Source organism: Crotalus tigris, unplaced genomic scaffold (genome assembly GCF_016545835.1).
Source record: "Crotalus tigris isolate CLP2741 ecotype Arizona unplaced genomic scaffold, ASM1654583v1 scf7180000018944.1027768, whole genome shotgun sequence".
Classification (NCBI taxonomy): Eukaryota; Metazoa; Chordata; class Lepidosauria; order Squamata; family Viperidae; genus Crotalus; species Crotalus tigris.
This window is the reverse complement of record NW_024097288.1, coordinates 847,806-868,965: the sequence shown is the minus strand read 5'-3', so window position 1 is coordinate 868,965 and position 21,160 is coordinate 847,806. Positions and strand designations below refer to the sequence as shown.

The following is a 21,160-nucleotide window of genomic DNA, read 5'->3' as shown; positions in this document are numbered from 1 at the left end:
ATGCTGTAGATAAAAAAAAAAAAAAACTTGGCTTTTTAGCACGAGGAGCCAGGAATTCTGCTTTGAAAGCTGTTTGTGGTAATCTTCAGAATTTCCTTACTGGATATAGAACAATTTTTCATTTTTGGATTCCATGATTGTTTCTCTGACGCTGCAGATCTTGAATCACCATTGTGGCTCCTAAGGACAACAGTGAGCCTGCCAACTTCTACTTCCTTAACGTTTACTTCCTTGGCATTTGTTCTTTAGTTATATTTTGTTTTGATTATTTTTAAATTATCAGATTGCAAAACGGTGTTTACCCTGAAGCATAATGTGTTATTGAGCAATACCTCTGGGCCCCACAAAGTCCTTAGAGGCCCTTTTAGTAAATTAAATGGTGGATCACTATAGTTCAGTGCTTTAGGTTCCTAGATAGAGGGGGAATGTGGGAGAGATTATTATTACCTAAATTTATCCACTGAAGGATGACAGCCTCTTATTGAAGGTTATGGACTCTAATCCACCATGCTGGTCCACTGCAAGTTACAATAAAATGTTTTTTGACTTCACAATCTAGGGCTGAAAGTGGTTCTTCCCTGGGACTGGCAGAACACTGGATAAGAGAAGCCTCAACCCATGAAATCTGACTTAGGGATTAGGAAATTATGCAGCAGCAAACTAACAACCATTGGACCTACATCCAGTATATATTTGTTTTCTATGAGCTGTTGAGATTTTTGCTGTATGTGTGTATGTGTGTGTGCACATGCATTAAGCGCACTTTTGTGTGTCCTGAAACTGGCTGAATTAAATCTGTTTTGAAGTACTTGTTCAATCATCTTTTGCTACTTGTTTTTTTCAGCTCCTTCTTTGACTTTGATACATATCAATAATAAACATCTGAATTACAAATGAACTAGCAACATTTGAGAAAAAAAAAAGATATTATCCTCACCCCCATCAGCTACTGGAGAAAAGGCGGGGAGATTGTTACGGTATTTATCTGCTGCTGAATGAATCAGTCCAGAGAAACATTTTCCCAAAGTAAAGTGGTTGGTGGCAATACCACAAAATAGTAGTTGTGGAAGATCTAGTAAGAGTGTGAGTAAAAATTTAAAAGTCCCTGCTTGGCAGCTAATACACAATCTCCAGCCCATACATATTGTATGTTTATGTCTTAGTCTATTACTACTGTACACTAAATGACAAAGTAGCAGTTAGGTATATATCAAGATTCATTTAATAATATTTGTTTTATTTACAAAACAGAACCTACAATGAGATATTATTTAAGTCTTCTTCATTTTGTTATTATAGTTCTTGTTGGTGATAATGTCATCTTGCAATGACCAGGTAATCTCATGATGTAGACTAGGAGATCAAAAGAACACCCTGGAGAACAGCAAAGGCAAAAACTTCTATATTGTGGCCATTTAAAAAAAGAGAGAGAGAGAGAGAGAGAGAGAGAGAGAGAGAGAGAGAGAGATTGATTCAACAAATGTTGAGCTCTATTCAAGAGAGACTTTTATCTCTGAGCAATATGCTTTTATTATATTCTTTAATGCATAAATAATAATTATAATTTTTAAGGAATCCATAATTTATATTTAAATTTAGTTTGAATTTTTAGTTATTTTTGCATGTGTCTGGGATTTTATGTTCTCTCTTTCATACAGATGCAGCCCAAGCAAATATTGATATGATTTTTAATTATTTGCACATACCCTAAACTGAGCATCACATTTCAGTAAGCACTTAGAAACGTTGACTACATCAGCTAGTCATGTGGATAGCAATTTGACTAACCTAATAATAAAAGCAGCCAATGATGATATGGTGATGACCACAGAAAGAACCATGATTATATGGTTGGATATCTCATGACATAGCCAGAGGAGTAGTGAAACTCAGTAGTTTGCACTGTTCTTTCTTACAAGCATATGTATTACTATTCTGTAGTCTCAAGACTGAGGCTGTTGCTTAATTTTACTGCTTAATATAGCACATTAGGTAAACCTTGGGTACAAAAAGTATATTTATATATTTATATTATTCCACCTTTATTACTGCATAAATAACTTGGTGAACATACCTAAAGCCCCCTATTTTCTCCATAACAAGAATCCTGTGAGATGGGTTGTGCTGAGAGATAGTGACTGATATTGTATATACATAAAACATCTCTGGAGTCTTCTAGAATCACTTCTAAGCAAAAGTGTTCATTTATCTCAGGGTGCAAAAACAGGATGCTGTACCGCACGGTGCAAAAACAGGCCACCACTGCACCTCAGGGTGCGAAAATGGGATGAAAAGTGGGCAGAGTTTAAAGATGTCATCAAATAGATTTCAACAACTGTACTTGAACTGAAACAAGGCCTATACAGACTGGCAGAGCAATCCATCATCTGTTTCAAAAAAAGACAAGTTTAAGCACCTGCAATCGAAAGTACAGATGGAACCACAAGAAATGCAGAATGAATGGTGGCAGAAGACAGCTGAGCAGATATTCATGCTATCAGGGAGTTCTTCAGTTTATGGTCTTCTAAAATGAGGGTATAGCAGGGCAGAAAGGCATTCCTGCTGAGCTCTACAAAGCACTAGATCCAAATGCTGGTAGACATTACAAGACATCTTGGAAGACATTTGATCCAGAGAGGAGATGCCTGATGACTTCTGGGATGTCCTCAAGACATAAAAATAAGGAAAGCAAATCAGACTATGGAAACTACAAAAGTGTCTCAATCTGTGCTTTTTTTTTTTTTTTTGACACCGTAAACAGGAAGGCTCACTGGATCATTCTGAAACATTATGGATGCCTGAAGGAAATTTGTGAAATTGATTCAGCCTGAACAGAACTGAAGTACTTTGCCAGCCTGTCTCAAATACTAAGCCTGTAGAACCCCAAATCTCTGTTGTTGACACTCAAATTGACGAAGGTAAACAGCTTTAAGTACTTGGGAAGCATCATCTTGAACAATGGATTCTTGGACAAGAAACTGACTCCAGGATCAGCAAGGCCAGCCAGGGAATGGAATGACTGTGTACTAGAGTGCTCAATCAGCACAGCATTGGTATCTTCACAAAGGTAGAAGTCAACAGAGCTGTGGTTATCCTCTCCCCCTAATATGGATGCGAGTCCTACATTCTATACTGAAGACACATCGAACAACTGGAGAAATTTCACATGCATGCTATCCATTTCATCCTTGATTATAATTGGTAACATCAAGTCTTTAAGCTGGAGATCTTAGATCATATGAAGTCCCCAGCATTAAGTAACTGATTATTAGAGCACAAATGAGATGGGTGGGACACATCATCAGAATGTATGACTGCTGTATGCCTTGCCAATTGCTGTATGGTATACTGTACTGGATCTTGAAAGGAGACTTCGAGATTGACCACACAACTACAAAGACACTGTAAAAGAAATCCTACACCATTGTGACATCAACTAAGGGAACTAGAAGCTGCAGCTGCTGACATAACCTTCTGGCAAGGCCTATGATAGCTAGCCTCCACTGGCATTGAATAAAGGTGCTGCCAAAACTTCATAGAAAAACCATGAGCACCCATCACCAAATAACACCCACAATTACTACAACAATGGACTTCCAGTGACCCACTGTGCTAGACTCTATGCTTCCAAAAGGATTACTATATATATCTATCTACACTACAAATATCCATATAATCAAAACATGGCAGAAACAATATATGGAAAATCCTAATCCTTTGTGGCCATCCAGTTGTTATCTGGATTTTTGTAGCCCAGATTGAAAAGATATAATAATAAAAAAAAAAATCACAGGAGGATTATCCAATTGATTTTGGTGAACATGTTTGACCACATATTACTTGGAAATTAAATGCCCACTTTCTTTCCTTATTATGTATTAATCCTTAAAATGCACTAGGACAGTGATGGTGAACCTTTTAGAGACCGAGTGCCCAAACTGCAACCCAAAACCCACTTATGTATCATCGGGTGCCGGGTGGGCGTGGCCCATTGGGTGGGTGTGGCCCATTGGGTGGGCGTGGCTCATTGGGCAGGCGAGGCTGCAGTGGTAACACCAGACTGGATGGGACTAAAAGGTTCAATCAATCAATTCCAACTTTGCGAGATCTTTTTTTTTCCTGTGAGAAGTTGAAATTGATTGAACCTTTTTTTTTTTTTTTTGCACACGGCAGCGGAGGCCTAAAGCAAAAAGGTTTTATAAAACCCAGCTGAAGGCCTAGGACTGGGGCAATGGCGTGCGTGCCCACAGAGAGGGCTCTGAGTGCCGCCTCTGGCACCTGTGCCATAGGTTCGCCACCACGGCACTAGGAGATGGTTTTCTCAGAAGATGAGTGGAAGGGAAAAACTGGGATCTATGTTGTATCTGGATTGTTATGCAGATCCTGATTTCCATAAGCTAGGATAAGTATTCTATTTCCAGCTGTTGGAGTATTTTGTGCTTCTACTCAAAAATAATTTCCAGAATTCCAATAGACGTGCCAAACAGACCCCTGTCCCCATCATGAAATAATTTCTTTGGCAACCTTCCTGAGAAGTATAGAATTATGCATAAAACAAAGAATATGGGGAGTATCAGTCTGTTGTGATATATGACCCAGTGAGGGATACAAGAACATTTTCAGTCTAGCATCACTGGATCAAAAGTATCTGAGCAAATCAAGCCAGCTGCATTTTCAAAAATTGCTTCTTAATGATAGCACTAGGAAACAAATAATTCTGTGTCAGCACTGCTATTTAGTTATTCAGTTAAACCTAAATAATAATAATAATAATAGGAATAATAATAATAATAATAATCCCCCAGTGAGACACTACCTTGATGTGGTTGTGGGGCTTGTGTACTCTGAGGAAGATGAGAGCTATGCCAGAGGTTCAACCATACTGGACAGGTCTCATCAGAGGAGTCAGACAAAGAGTGTCTCTCCCATAAAAAATATGGTGAGACGTAAATTTCAGAATGCCATACCGGCTCGGACGTCGCCCGGGTTAACAAGGTCCGCACTAGATATTGGAGTTCATGGATATCTGGTGAAAAATGGGTTACAGGACTCAGGACTGTTGGCTGAGCAACCAGGGCCAGCAGCTGCAGAACTACTGGAAGAAAAGGTGTTTACCCCTCGCAGATACACAGTGATTGAAAACAAAGAAATAATGATCTGTTACTACAGATCAAGTCCAACAAGAAGAGGATATCTAAAACGAATGCACCAGTTCTGGAAAGAACAACATCCAGAATCAGAAATAACAGAACAGAGACTAGCAGATCAACGCCGATTTATAACACGAAATAAAGTATTCACAGAAACAGAATTGGACGAACTGCAAAGGTTTACCCAGGGCAAAGAAATCAAAGCATTACCAGAAGTAATTCAGAATGTAGAGGCAAACCAGGGGGAGTTGGCAGTGAAGGAATCTAGAAGAGATATACAACTGTTCTCATTTGGAAACCAGGCACCTCTACCTCAGGAAGAACAAAACCCTCTAACTAAAGAAATAAAAGAACTGAAACAAAGAATAACTGAGCATCTAGAACAGCACAAAAACAACAGAATAAGGCTACCTGCATTGAAGCTTGTTCCAAAGAAACAGCTAGCACAAGCATTAAAAGATGCAAATATTGCAATATCAAGTATAAGCACCAATTCACTGCAAGAAACAAACCAACTAATGTACAGCACAGCTGCAGTTATAACAGAATGCCTGGGATGCAAAATCAACAAATAAGAAAAACAAACAAACAGTGCACCAGAAAAATGGAAGATTAGACTAGAAAATAAGATCAGCAAGTTAAGATCACATGCAAGCAAGCTAGAACAGATGAAAGAAAAGAAGCTGAAGAACAAGAAGACCAAAGAATACCTAATCAAGAAATACCACTTAGAAACAAGGAAGATCAAGGAAGCACTGGAAATAATAAAGCAACAAATAACAGCTGTAGCCAGGAAAATCAGTAGATATGAAGCTCGAATTGCAAACTATAGGCAGAACCTCCAATTTCAATCCAATCAGAAACGTTTCTACCAATCAATCAATGGAGAAACTGCAAAGAATCAGTCAGTACCTGACAAGGAAGAAACAGTGCAGTTCTGGAAGCAGATATGGGATAACCCAAAGAAATACAACAAGGATGCGGCTTGGTTAAAAGAGGTGGATGCAAATAAAACAGAAGTTGAAATGAAAGAACTAGTAATAACAACAAAAATGGTAGAAAAAAGAGCAAGAAAAATCAAAAATTGGTCAGCACCAGGTGAAGATGAACTGCATGGGTTTTGGTTGAAACATCTAACTGTTATACACACACTCATTTCCAAGCAGTTTAACAATATACTACAAGGAGGAGAAATTGAAAAGTGGCTAACAACTGGGAAAACCTACCTAATAATAAAAAATCCAGCAAAAGGGGCAACACCAGGCAACTACAGGCCAATTACCTGTTTACCAACAACTTTCAAATTACTAACTGGTGTGGTAGCTGATGCAGTACAACAGCATCTAGTTGAAAACAATCTCTTTCCACCTGAGCAGAAAGGAAACTGCCCCAATAGCAGAGGAACAAAAGATAACTCCTAATAGACAAAATGATCTTGGAAAACTGCAAGAGAAGGAAGACCAACCTGAATGTGGCATGGATTGACTACAAAAAGGCATTTGACTCTCTGCCACATGATTGGATAATAAAGTGCCTAGAAATAACAGGAGTCAGTAGAAACATCAGAAAATTTGTGCAAAGATCGATGGCACAATGGAAGACACAGTTGCAGATCAATGGTGAGAGGCTGGGAGAGGTTAATATCAAGAGAGGAATATTTCAAGGAGATTCATTATCACCATTACTATTTGTTATTGCACTGTTTCCTCTGTCAACAATACTGAATAACTCAGGACATGGCTATCAAACATCAAAAACATCTGCCAGACTATCCCACCTCCTTTATATGGATGATCTGAAGCTGTATGGAAAAACATCATCTGAAATAGAATCGCTGCTCAACACTGTCCGTATATATAGCCAAGATATTGTAATGGAGTTTGGCTTGGACAAATGTGCCACACTTACTACCAAACAAGGAAAAATAGTGAAAACTGAAGGAATCAAGATGCCCCACGAAAATAACATTAAGAGTCTGGATGAGGAAGAGTACTACAAATACTTGGGTATCCTTCAAGCTGACAACATCAAGCACACTGAAGTCAAGAAAAAGATTAGAGGTGAATACATCAAGAGAGTGAAGAAGATCTTAAAGTCCAAACTCAATGGAGGAAATACCATAAAGGCAATCAACACCTGGGCAATCCCAGTCATTAGGTACACAGCTGGAATAGGGGACTGGACTCAAGCAGAACTAAAAGCAATGGATAGGCAGACCAGAAAAATAATGACAATGAATCATGCCCTTCATCCACGCAGTGACATTGATAGACTTTATCTACCAAGGCAAATAGGTGGGCGTGGAATGCTACAAGTACATCAGATGGTTGAAGAAGAAAAAATGGCTTTGGAAGAATATCTGAAGAACAATGATGAAGATACACTGAAATTAGTATATCAGGAAGGCTTACTAACTACTGGAGAGACCAAACTGGCCTACAAGAAAGACCAAATGAAGAACAGAATAGAGGCATGGGAAGACAAAGCACTACATGGCCAATACATGAAAAAAATAGCTGGGAAAGCAGGTAATAATAAAACCTGGCAATGGCTAAGAGCAGGAAAATTGAAGAAAGAGACCGAGGGACTAATTCTGGCTGCACAAGACCAAGCCTTAAGGGCAAATGCATATAAAGTCAAAATTGAGAAGACAGCAACAGACAGTAAGTGCCGCCTATGCAAAGAAGCTGAAAAAACAGTGGACCACCTGGTAAGCTGTTGCAAGAAGATTGCACAGACTGACTACAAGCAGCGGCATGACAAAGTAGCAACAATGGTGCATTGGAAGATCTGCAAAAAATATCATTTGCCTGTAAGCAAAAACTGGTGGGATCATAAAATAGAGAAAGTCATAGAAAATGATAAAATTAAACTGCTCTGGGACTTCAGAATTCAAACAGACAAGCACCTGCAACATAACACCCCAGACTTAACAATTGTCGATAAGAAAGACAAAAAAGTCTGGATCGTGGACATGGCAGTGCCTGGAGATAGCAGAATAGAAGAGAAAGAACTGGAGAAGATAACAAAATACAAAGACCTACAAATAGAAATAGAAAGACTGTGGCAAAAGCAAGCAAGAGTAGTACCAATAGTAATAGGCTCCTTAGGTGCAATCCCCAAAACAACTGGAGCACCACTTGAACACCATTGGCATTGACAAATTTGCTATTAGTCAATTGCAAAAGGCGGCCTTATTAGGAACTGCTTTCATCCTGCAACGATACCTGTAATACCATCAAACATCCACATCTGCCTATCCCAGGTCCTGGGTAAGGACTCGATAGGTAGACAAAATGCCAAATCCAGTCTGAACATCTGGCTGACTGTGCGATGATCAATAATAATAATAATAATAATAATAATAATAATAATAATAATAATAATAATAATAGTAATAATAAAGTTGGAAGGGACCTTGGAGGTCATCAAGTCTAACCCCCTGCTCAGGCAGGTAACCCTATACCATTTCAGACAAATGCTATCCAGTTTCTTCTTAAAAACTTCCAGTGTTGGAGCATTCACCGCTTCTGGAGGCTGGTTGTTCCACTGGTTAATTGTTCTAACTGTCAGGAAGTTTCTCCTTAGTTCTAGGTTGCTTCTCTCCTTGATTAGTTTCCATCCATTGCTTCTTGTCCTGCTTTCAGGAGCTTTGGAAAATAGCTTGACTCCCTCTTCTTTGTGGCAGCCCCTGAGATATTGGAACACTGCTATCATGTCCCCCCTCGTCCTTCTCTTTGTTAAACTAGACATACCCAATTCCATCAACCTTTCCTTATATGTTTTAACCTCCAGTCCCCTAATCATCTTTGTTGCTCTTCTCTGTACTCTTTCTAGAGTCTCAACATCTTTTTTACATTGTGGTGACCAAAACTGGATGCAGTATTCCAAGTGTGGCCTTACTACACTACAGCCAAAGCAAAAAATAAAGGTGCATACAAGTTACTATCAAAACAAGTGGACATTGAGATAATCACAGCAAGCTGATTCTGTGGGAAACGTTATTTCTGACCGTGTAGAAATGCCTTTTTTTAAGAACTTGTCTGAAAAAAAGTGAAACTAAAGCTGCACTCTATGTAAGAGTTAACCATCTCAGAAACTTGCTCAGCTATAACATATTCACATCAAAGACCATTACCAGCAAATGCCTTGTTAGAAGTGTCCTAGAAATTCTTTTTGTTGTTGTTTTTATGATTGCGTATATTCCTTTGTATATATGGATTATGAAAACATACGAAACATAAACATGTCCTGTTTCATATCACGGTTAGATTTAATTACTAATACCTCCTGCAAGTTTTTGAAGGAGATAAAAAAGCTGTATCACACCTCTGTTTAAACACAAAAGCTGAATACAGTGTATATCACACTAAAGGCAGAAAATATGTATTGTATATATTGTAGATTGCTGTAAAATAAATGTAGGTCAAAAATCAAGACCATACTCTCTTAAAGTCATATGGAACTTAAAGATAAATGTTGAACACAATAATCAAAATAATTCTACATAGTTTGCTGACCTTGCATTCATTTGCTATACCAGGGGTAGGCAACCTTGGCTCTTTTATGACTCGTGGACTTCAACTCCCAGAATTCCTGAGCCAGCATGGCTCAGCTTGGAAACTCCCTTTTCCCTCAGTGTGGCTGGCTCAGGAATTCTGGGAGTTGAAGTCCACGAGTCATAAAAGAGCCAAGGTTGCCCACCTGTGCTATACTCAGCTGGCCTATATTCAACTGGAACTAAATTCAGCTGGAGCCCATCTGAGTATGTTTGTTTTGGTGGAGAATATGTTGTATATATTTTCTTTTCTTTTTTTATACACATTCTATAATACCTAATATGCCTTCCATTTTGCAATTTGTCTTTATTTTAATAAATGTATTTTAATTGTGTTGTAATCTCCCTAGGCTTTGACCAAGCAAAGCAAGTAGTAATGAAGGACATGGAGTTCCAAGAAGATCTAAATAAGTTGCCTCGCCACAGTAGGGATAGAGTCAAACAGGGTGTGTGGGAATTGGCAAGATATCTGAATGATCTGACCTTCTCAAAAGGTCAGAGCCAGATTTAACATTCTTCCCCCAGCACTCCTCCAGGGCAGGTATAAGAGAACACCAATAGTAGAACAGGTATGTATATGTGGTAAAGGAGAAGTCGAAGATATCTCACATGTTTTAGTGTACTGTGAGTTATACCGAGTTTATAGGTCAGCATATATTCTCCCCTTATTAGAGAGATTGCCAGGGAGGGCAGACAATTTTTATGTAGGCTTTCTCCTCCAGGACTCAAACCCTTCTATCACACATGCAGTGGCAAAATACTGTGTTGCTGCAATGTCCACAAGAAAACAAATTGGTTACAGATTTATAGCAGTCAACTTGTGCCAATTTTTTGCACATATCTCTAATAATTTTTGGAACATTATATTTACTCACACTTATCGGCTTTCCACTCACGTAAACTAGGGAGTGACCCTAACATTTTTAGAACATGTATTTTCTTAACAGGGGTGTTATTATTTACTATTAATGTCAGTAATCTTTTGTTTAATATATTGTAAGTGATGTCTATTGCTGGTCTATGACCGTAATAAAGTTATTATCTATCTACCTCACACCAACAATCAACAAGCAATTAACAGGGAATTTAGAGCTGAACCTACTAAATTTACTAAGAGAGAAAGAAATACTGCTGAGGGTTTAACTCCCAAGCAGAAAAGGGGCAGGGGTGAGATAAGTGCAGATCAGTCAGTTTATTTTGCAGATTTTTAATAATTGAGTAAACAGAGGATGATAGACCTTCAAAAAGATAGTTATTCTGTCCTAGAGGAAGCTGCCCCGAGGAGACAGCTCTTTGATACATCTATTACATATCAAATGGCTGTCATTCAGAAAAAGCTGCATGTGAATTTTGCTAACTTTTAAGCAATCTACAGTCTCTAGCATGCTTTTCAGAATGAAGCTCTTTCTAATCACCTTATATTGCCAGCATAAGACTTCTGATCAGAGAAAGCTACCCCACTTTTAGATCAGTTTACCCAAGAGGACATTATTACTTTAAAATCTAAGTGTAACATATTGAATCCAGATAACTTCAGGGATATTTCACTAGCAATCTTGGGCTGGTTAACTACTGCAATAAACTTAAGTAGTAAAGTTTGCTTGGCAACAATTTTGAGAAAGAAGAGCTCTAATCAGCAAACTGCATTACCTACAGCTGAAGATTCTGCTAAGGACTTACAAGCAGTAAAGTTGATTGGCTTATTTGGTGCATTGCCAAATTCAGAGCAAGCAGACACCACGCAGAGATTGGATAAATTAGGACAAACATTGGTAATAGCTCATTCCAGAAAGGCACCATTAATTAATTTGGTCCTACTATGTACTCAGGATTGCAGCAGTAAACTCAAGCAGCAAATTGCTAAAGCTGCCAGAGCTACAAATAGCCCAGAACACAGATCATCATTAATGTCTATCTAACCCAGTCTCTTTGTAACTTGACAAAATGCTACATCACTCAGAGAATCTAAAGTACACAGACACCAAGAAAAAGGCACATTTCTTGCCTTATCTGATTCCAGGCATCGTTTTAACACCAATATGCTCCTATAGTGGAACTACACAATTGTGTTCTGCCTCAACTACTTATTAAATCATTGTAGGGTTAGATGGGAATGCTGAAAACTAAATTGAAAAAAGGAAAATCTTATTCCAGCATATAACCATTCAGAAACAGAAGTCTGGCTTTGGGTTTCATGCCATTCTGGAAGTGTTTTTTTTAATAGATTTTTTGTAATTCCCACCTTATTTTTTTATAAATAACTCAATTTATAAATAACTTTATAAATAACTTTTATAAATAACTCAATATGCCTAATATGCCTTCTTCATCCTTCTATCTTCCCCACAATAATCACCTGTGACGTGAATTGGGCTGAGAGAGATGCTGGCTCAAGGTCACCCAACTGGCCTTCATGCCTAAGGCAATCAGAACTCCTAGTTTTCTAGCCTGGTGTCTTAACCATTAGACCAAACTGCCTCTCCTGATATGGATATCATTTCCTCTGAAATTCAAAGTATTCCAATTTCATCAACCACTATTCTTAACACCAAACCAAGTTGAAAAAGCTAGGATATGTAGCTTGGGTGAAACACCAAATATCAGTATATAGCTGCCTTCTCTCTGCTATAGAAAAATCTTTGGAATCCTTCCAGTAACTGAAAGCAATGTTTGGTTTGAATGCCATTAGGAATCTGCTACAACTTTTCATCTTCAAACCAACTGGTCTAAGCTGGGAATTAAAACTTTGACCTTGATTTTTTATCAGTACATAGATTAGCTAAACATTGATCAAATATGTGCCATCACATAGGTCAGTGGTGGTGAACCTATGGGACACGTGCCAGAGGCGGCACTCGGAGCCCTCTCTGTGGGCACACGTGCCGTTGCTCCAGCCTCTACTCCCCCACGACCCCCCTCACCAGAAGCCCCCCTGGAGGAGAGTCGCCCGAGTGTGGCCCACATGGAGCAGCACAGCCAAGGACATGGCAACCAGGCAGCATAGACAAAACTCTGCCCTCACGCCCCATCGCACACAGTTGATGCTGCAGGGCACAGGCAGAGGGCATGGCCACCATGGTGCTGTTGGGCTACCTGGGTGATCTGCGGCAGGTCCTGGAGGTGGTGAGTGGCCCTGCGGGAAGGCGGGATGGGGGCGGAGCAGGGTCGGGGCAGGGGGTGGAGCAGGGGTGGGGCAGTTTTTGGGCACTAGGTCTCTAAAAGGTTCGTCATCACTGACATAGGTTTTCTCTAAGATAAACTATCCCCAACCTGATTTTTTAAATCTCAAGTTGGGTCACTCATCACTACTGTAACTGAGTCCATCCACTTTCCTGTTGGTCAACCTCTCCTCCTTTTTCCTTCCACCTTTCCCAGCATTAGACCCTTCTCCAGAGAACTGGGTCTCCCTACTCTTGCTTATTGGCCATTGACTTCAGTGAGGAAGAACAAAAAGCTACAAATAAGGCTAGCCAGCAATATAATTTCTTCTATGTGAAAAAGGACATCATAAAAAGGCAGAAGTCCAACGAATTTATATGACAGATGCAAAAAAAAAAACCCAGATGTTGAATCAACTTGATTTCAAATATCAGTAACAATTATGACAACTATACATATAAAGACACTTTTTGGCACTTCACGTTAAAATGGGGCTGGCTAGTGTGTGGCTCGTTGGAATACAGAGCATTGGGTTAACCGAAAGCTGGGCACAGCATCTCCATGAGCATTTCCACACCGATGTTTTATAGCGCCTTCATACCACCACCTAACCACAGCTGGAATGGCATAAAACTTGGACGCAACGTTGCTCCTTTCGGGGGCTTCTCGTGCTTTGGGCGTTCCCCCAAAGCGGTGGAGGGTTCAGCTCAGAGGCTCCTCCGGTTACCGCTTACCCCACTGGCTTAGAAGGCACCAGCCCGCCGCTCCCTTCACTCTCGCTTTCTTACACACTCACAAACCCTGGCCTACTAAAGCAAGGCTTCCCCCCCCCCCCATTCCCTCCCCTCCGCGAGGTGCGCAAGCGGAGGAAGGGAGGAGCCGCGGGGAAGCTGGAGCCAAGGCTTCCAGCTGCATCTATTTTTCTCACCCCCCCCCCCTCCCCACGTCCGAGGGAGCCGCCGCAGCCGCTACCATCCACTTTTCTCGTTTGTCTTGGGGGGCAGAAAAAAAAGCAGCTGTTGCTTTGGAAGATGGCGAGCTGCCGCCCCCTCTACTGCTGGCTTCTCTTCTCCCACTTGGGGTCCCTTGGCTGTAAGTCTCCCGCGGCTTCTTCTCTCTCTTCTGGGGGGGGGGCTGTCACTTGATTTCCAACCCCCGAGCGTTCAGTTCTGGGCTGCGAGGGACGAGCGTTGGCCGGGGTGGGGGGAGAGGACTCTGGGCTTAGAGAGCTGCCAAATTCGACGCCGCCCGAAATCTCCCCCTTTCGGCGAGGAGCATCTTGTAGCGACGCGGAGGCTCTTGGTGCGGCCGCTTTGCCTTCGCGGCTTTCCAGGCTGGCTTTTCCTCACACTTCTGGAGGGCGGAGGAGCAAACGCAGCCCGCTCCCTCGGCTCTCCCCACTAGGTGACAGCGCTGCTTGCGAAGACGAAAAGGGGTAAATTGCTTCTGCTCGCTCGCCCTCCCTCCCTCCCTCCCAACCCCCGGCTCGCTTTGATTTGATTAGCAAGCTCGGCGAGGAGGCGAGCTTGGCCGTTCCTGCCGAGAGGCGTTCGCTTCTCCCGGCAACGACAGGAGGAGCTGCGCCGGCCGGGTTTGGGCTCCAGGCGGTGTACGGGAAGCCGGATGGAACCGAGGACACTTTCCGAGGCGACACAAAAAAAGTTCGTTGGCTTGGCTGGGTTGGAAAGCTGCTAAGGTCTCCTCCCCCCTCACCCCCCCGCAAATATAAACCACCGATTCGGTGGGGCGTTTGTGTCTGCCAAGGCTGGCCCAAGACCAACCGGGAACGAAGCTTTTCTCAACATGTTGATGAGGCTTCTTCATCCTCCACCGTGCTTTGAAGGTGGGAAGAGACCTTCACGAGGCAGGCTGCAGGATTTGTCTTGGCTACCAGAGGTGATTTGCCCATTCTGCCCCAAAAAGCTGACCATCTTAACCAATTAAGATGAGCTCTTAGGTAGGCTTGCTATGAAGTTACACAACCCTAGAATTTGGGAGCAGGATTTGTTACTCTGTGTTTTTTTTATTTAAAAAAAAACACATTTTTTGCTACACTTCTAAGAAATAAAAACCTTTCAAATAGGTTTCTGAATGAAAGTGAGACAGAGGAACCTTACCTATAGTTCTTACACATGATCTCAAATGATTGGGATGGACTTGTGAGGAAGTATTTGTAGAATTTGGCAGTAAAATGGTTTGGGTTGTCTAATCCAGACTGTTTCCTATTCTGATTTAACTTCTGGTGCATGTAGTAATGCTGCTTCCCAAATACAGGAGTTTACATCTTGGGATTCTGACAGAAACTACTTTATTTCCAAATAAAGTGTGTCTCCTGGATTTAATGGGATCGCTGGATTTAATGGGATCGCTGGATTTCTAATTAGCTTGCCTTAGCCTTGGAAGTACAAATGAAATATAGTCCATTACATGTTTATGCTCTGAATCCATGCATATTTATTGGAATTAAATGATTGTACGTACAATTATAATTTGTATTATTGGCTATCTGGTATCCATTTGCTTTTTGTGTGTCCCTGAGAGATGCTACAAGATCATGCAGCTAACATAGAGTAGCAACCTGTCAAAATATGACCATATGATTTGCTTTTTCATAAAATAAAGGGGATTGGCTTAATACACTATTATAATTTTTTTTTAATTTCCAAAATTTTTGGTTGCATACTTTCCAATGCTGTAATTGCATTAGCACCATCTCATTGTGGCAGCCAAAGATCCAGTGTGCATGTGTTTTAATTGCCCCCATTGCAAAGATACATGTTTATTCACATGAAAATTTTCAGATAGGCTTAAAGAGGTTTGCATTCTCAACAGGGCTGCAGTCTTGATTAGAAGCCTCTACTTAAAACCATGGTTTCCAGGCCTTTTCCCCCCACTTTCAAATGGTTCCTACCTTCAGAAAATTTTTCCAAATGTTTAGGACTTTTTTTTAATGCCTTCCCCTTTATTGCACAAGACATCACACTAAAAAGAACAACATTTAAGTATTAAGTAGAACAGAGTCAAAACTAACAAAATGAATTTCTACTGGGAAAAGTATTCAAGTCTGTGTTTTAGCAGGATATCACTAAACCTGTTGATCTGTCCATCAACCAAGTGATGATCAATCAGATATTTTTTAAAGTTTTTAACATTTCCTCTCAACTGCCCCCTTTTCCACTGTAGGTTATTGCTATTCAAGAATGTGTCTTAATAATGCCCGTCAGTACAAAATAGAGTGTTACCTGCCCTATTGAAGATGAGCAGAATTTCTTATACTTTGTTGCTGCTGCTCTGAATTAATATTTAGCTTATGCTTTGCCAATTTCTTAATTGTCTTCTTACAGACTACAGTACAACCAATCAAGAAATCTTCTGCCCAATATCCATGCATGTGATACCTCACTAAAATGCAGAATTTTATACTTTTCCCAGTAAAATTTCATTTTTGTTAGTTTTGGCTCTCTTCTACTTATTGTTATAAATGTTGTTCCTTTCAGTGTGAAGTCTTGTGCAAACTTGATAGGCTTTGTCTGTACCTCTTCATCTATGTTGTTTGTAAAGATGTTGAGACATAAGCACAAGATGGTCCTTTTCTACTTTATATGAAATATCTGCTAGTCATAGATACATGTAAACTTATCTTTGTTTAGTTTACATTTGGTAATTTTTTAAGTGTTGGCGTGGATATTATTGAAAATGCTGGTATAAAACCCTCTGTAAATTTCTGAGCAAGTCTGGTTAAATGGTTAAAGTGTCACAGAATTCTCCTAGAAACAAATTACATCAGATGTTTCAAAATATTGGTTCGTAGTATTTTGATGTTCATAAAAAATGAACATAGCTGCTGAAAACTAAAAAAAAAAAATCACAATAATGGAATGGAAATCACCACACCCAAGCAATGTGTTGATCATAGATAAGTGAAGCTGGAATGCACCGCTGTCAAAATAGTTTACAATGAAATATGCTGGTTCATAGTTCCATGCTAAACCATAGCATATATGATACGTTATAACTATGCTAAAATTATATATTACACTTTGTCTGCTTAACGTTGATGTGATTATGTGAGAGGTACCAACTAAGATGTTCAAAGGCCTGGAGACTAAAACATAGCAGTGTTCCAATATCTCAAGGGCTGCCACAAAGAAGAGGGTGTCAAGCTATTTTCCAAGGTGCCTGAAAGCAGGACAAGAAACAACAGATGGAAACTAAGCAAGTAGAGAAGCAACCTAGAACTAAGGAGAAACTTCCTGACAGAACAATTAACCAGTGGAACAACCTGCCTCCAGAAGCGGCGGTAAATAAAAAGAATGGCTACAGGACTTGGGTTTGGATAGTCTAATGAAAAGAAGAAATAGGGGAGACACGATAGCAGTATTCCAGTATCTGAGGGGCTGCCACAAGGCAGAGGGAACCAGACTGTTCACCAAAGCACCAGAAGGAAGGACGAGAAACAATGGTTGGAAATTGATCAAAGAGAGAAGCAACCTGGAATTAAGGAGAAACTTCCTGACAGTGAGGACAATCAACCAGCGGAACAGCTTACCCCCAGAAATCATGGGTGCTCCATCACTGGAGATTTTTAAGAAGAGACTAAACATTCATCTTTCTGAGACAGTATAGGTTCTCCTGCTTGAGCAGGGGGCTGGACTAGAAGACCTCCAAGGTCCCTTCCAGCTTCTATTCTATTCTATTCTATTCTATTCTATTCTATTCTATTCTATTCTATTCTATTCTTTATATTAGAAGGATTGAAATCATGGCGTACAAACATACAGAAAAAGAAAGGGGCAGAAAGCAGTTACTAACAAGTTTTCCACCAGTTAAACATGTTTACTTCTTGCAGTTACCTTAGTTACAAAATAGTCAAAAAAAATGTGCAGGTGTCTTGACTTTCACTATACAGTCATTTTGTAAAGTGGCAAGTCCATTTTTGAATAATGTCTATGTAGTAATTATTCTGTTTTAATAGAAGCCTAAATAAAAATTGAAAAGTTCTACTATATATTTACTGTTTCAATAGTATGTAGTTGCCTGAAAATTGTCTTCTCTGTGAAATGTTTTTTCTCCCTATCTAATGATTTGGTTCTTTTCTTTTAGAATGTCTTGTTGCTATTTGTTTATAATTTCATTATAAGAAGGAGGCAGGTACCATAGTTTTGTTATCCATCTATAAGCCCTCTGCAGGCTTTCAGCTGCTTAGGCTTTGTAAAGGCCTATAGCAGTGGTGGCGAACCTATGGCACAGGTGCCAGAGATGGCACTCAGAGCCCTCTCTGTGGGCACACGCGCCATTGCCCCAGTCCTACGCCTTCAGCTGGGTTTTATAAAACCTTTTCGCTTTAGGCCTCCATTGCCGTGTGTAAAAAAAAAAAGGTTCAGTCAATCAATTTCAATTTCTTGCGGGGAAAAAAAAGATCTTGCAAAGTTGGAATTGATTGATTGAACGCCCAGGCAATGGGCCACACCCAGGCAATGGGCCACACCAACCCAGCATCCGATGATGCATAAGTGGGTTTGGGCTTGCATTTTGGGCACTCGGTTTCTAAAAGATTCGCCATCACTGGGTTAGGATGTGCAAGAAGTTCTCTGTGGATTGGGGAAGGTGCACTGAGAGGTAGCACAAATTGGAGGAACACATGAGGAGATGGCATGAACCAGAAAAGGCATGCAGGATTGGTTCCTTCCTTCCTTCCTTCCTTCCTTCCTTCCTTCCTTCCTTCCTTCCTTCCTTCCTTCCTTCCTTCCTTCCCTGCCTCCCTGCCTCCTTCTTTTCCCAGTAGATGTGTTGGCTGTGCTGTGTGAGTGAAGGATTATAAGACTATAAAACTATCACACAATACTGAAAATGAAGCTCACCTGAGCACGGGAGCAGCCCAGTAGCACAACATGAGTCGGTAGCACTGAAGAAGCTACACCATTCTCAACCTTTATTCCCTCAGGATTCATAGCTCCTGGAGTTTGGACACATTCTATACGTTAGCCCAGGAGTGTCAAACTGCCAGTCCGTGGGCCGGTTTCATCATACCAGAGCTGCACCCACTCCATTGCCGGCAATGGCAAAAAAGCTCCGATACATTGCATGACGTCATGTGACGTTGCGAGTTTGACATGTCTGAGTTAGCCCATTTAAGGACCTTAGTTCAAAAAATGTTGCCTTGTGATGCACCATATTGCCCTATTAAAGATCACAACAATGAGAGTTAGTGATAAGTTGTTGATAATTCCATGCTAAGAGTAGCAGCTTCCAATCAGTATCCTCCTGACAGATAGATCTGAAACATTTCCCTCTTCATTGCTGACTTGTTCAAGATTCAGAATTCCCAGTTATGAAGTAATGTTTATTAGTCAGTAAATTTTAAACCAAATATCCATTGAGTTTCCATTATTCTACTATTTTGAAAGAGTTGCTGTTTCTCGTTCATCAAATCTGGCCTTGCAGAAGAAGTAAAAACTTTGATTCTTCCAAGTGGTGGATTTACACTTTCCTTTCCTAAAAGAATAGGTTTGATGCTGCAATAACTCATGGTTACTGGCTTGAAGGAAAAGGCAAGTTCACACCTGTGCTTTCTTGAAAGCAGTGAGTAATTTATAGTGTCCTTTCTATATAAATCAATAGCGACATCTTCTTTTCTTCACTGGCTTCATTGGTTTACCTGCTCTTATAATGTACTTCCAATTAAATTTAGCTTTTATGAATAATCCTTTTTGCAGAACTAATTTGTGTGAAGGCTACATTTAAAGGGGCTATAGATTAGATACTACAGTCCCATTATGATTTTGCTAACCAAAGAATAGAAGGCAGTACATGACTTCGCAACTAACAACAACAAATAGCTAGACTACACTGATTTAAGATCAGAGATGTTCAAAATTTATATTTGGGTAATTTTCCTCAGCCTCAAATGAAACAAGGATATAAAGTAGACTACAGACAAAAGAAAACATCCAGGATGTAACTATAACCAAACTTATCTACCAAAAAGAAAGAAAACATAAAGACCTACATTTGACTTTATGTGTATAAAATTGTACCATTTGAGAATAAATGTTGCTATTATCATTCTATTAGCTACATTTTTATAAATTAAAAAAATGTTCAATTACAGGTACAAATCTGCAACTACATTTACTAGATAAACAAATCTGCATGCCACATAAAATGATTTTTAGTCAGACTTTCAGTTTTCTTAAACACTACCATCTCCAGTCTTAAAATTTAATCTGCATTGTTACTGCTAAATCCAGTCCTAATCTGAGGTTCTTTTTCCAAGCATTCATTCTGAAAAAGTATCTATTTCTCATTAGTCAGCATATGTTTCTTGAACTTCCTTGAATTGTTTTGTGTTGGAGATAAGTTTATTATACTCATTTTCTCTGTTTGTAGTCAATTATAATATCAGTGCCAAGAGATATGATGGCCAGAGTAGTTTAAGTTGCTGTTCCTTCATGTCAGCAATTTTCTTTTCTCCCAAATGCCTTTGCCTGACATAAAACCTTCATTATTTCTCCTGACATAAAATCATATTCCTAGACAGTTCAAAGCCTTACCTGTCAAGTAAAACTTGTTTTAAATAAAATCCAATATTCATGAGTCGTTTATTGAACTTGTTCGGCATCTCTAGTTGGATCTTGTCCATAGTTTGAAAAAAGAGGTTAGAATATTATATCAAATCAGTATATTAACCCATCAAACCTAGTAGATCTACTCTAATATTTTAGGAATAGTTTTTCTTTAGTGAAAATGTGAAGGAGATGTTAGACAGTATTAACTGGAATTGCCTGGGTAGAATGTGTGTGTGTGTGTGTGTGTGTGTGTGTGTGTGTGTTTGTGTGTGTGATACTATAAAAGTGACTGGTCAAATACTGTTTTGAATACAAAGCTTCACCAATTTCCAGTGAGGGTTGGCGAATTAAGACATTTGCATAATAAGCAGATATGACAATGACAGCTACAACTGAAGGACTGATCAGTAAACTGGTTCCCCAGAACCATTCCAGAAAAGGAGATAATGGGACTTTGCTCACTTACGCCCCAGATGACATCTTCTCATGAGGAGACCACTGTGGATTCAAGTACCAGGAAGCCATCATGTTCCAAACCACAGCAGAGCTTTAAAAGAACATAACTCATTTTCTAATACTTTTGGTAATTACCTAATCAACTACCTTAAGGATAAAAGAAATCTTCAAAATGACAAGTATGAAAATCCACTTGGTGAATTTACTTTCATGCTTAAATAAAATAAATAACTATAAGTTTAAAAACTTAAAGAATTATAAATAAGTGG

At 39.8% G+C, this 21,160-nt stretch overlaps 1 protein-coding gene across 5 annotated transcripts in view; it reads left to right on the top strand.

Moving 5' to 3' along the window:
- The first annotated feature begins 13,788 nt into the window (after positions 1–13,788).
- Positions 13,789–21,160, top strand: part of JAM2 (junctional adhesion molecule 2) — a 31,606-nt gene continuing 24,234 nt past the window's right edge. For 3 of the 5 annotated variants that reach the window (XM_039357769.1, XM_039357771.1, XM_039357768.1), the window contains exon 1: positions 14,656–14,763. In XM_039357769.1, the coding sequence (XP_039213703.1) occupies positions 14,671–14,763 (93 nt within the window). In that variant the 5' untranslated portion in view covers positions 14,656–14,670. Of the gene's footprint in view, positions 13,960–14,655; positions 14,764–21,160 lie in introns of those variants that run through there. The other 2 variants (XM_039357772.1, XM_039357770.1) reach the window with 2 other exon arrangements.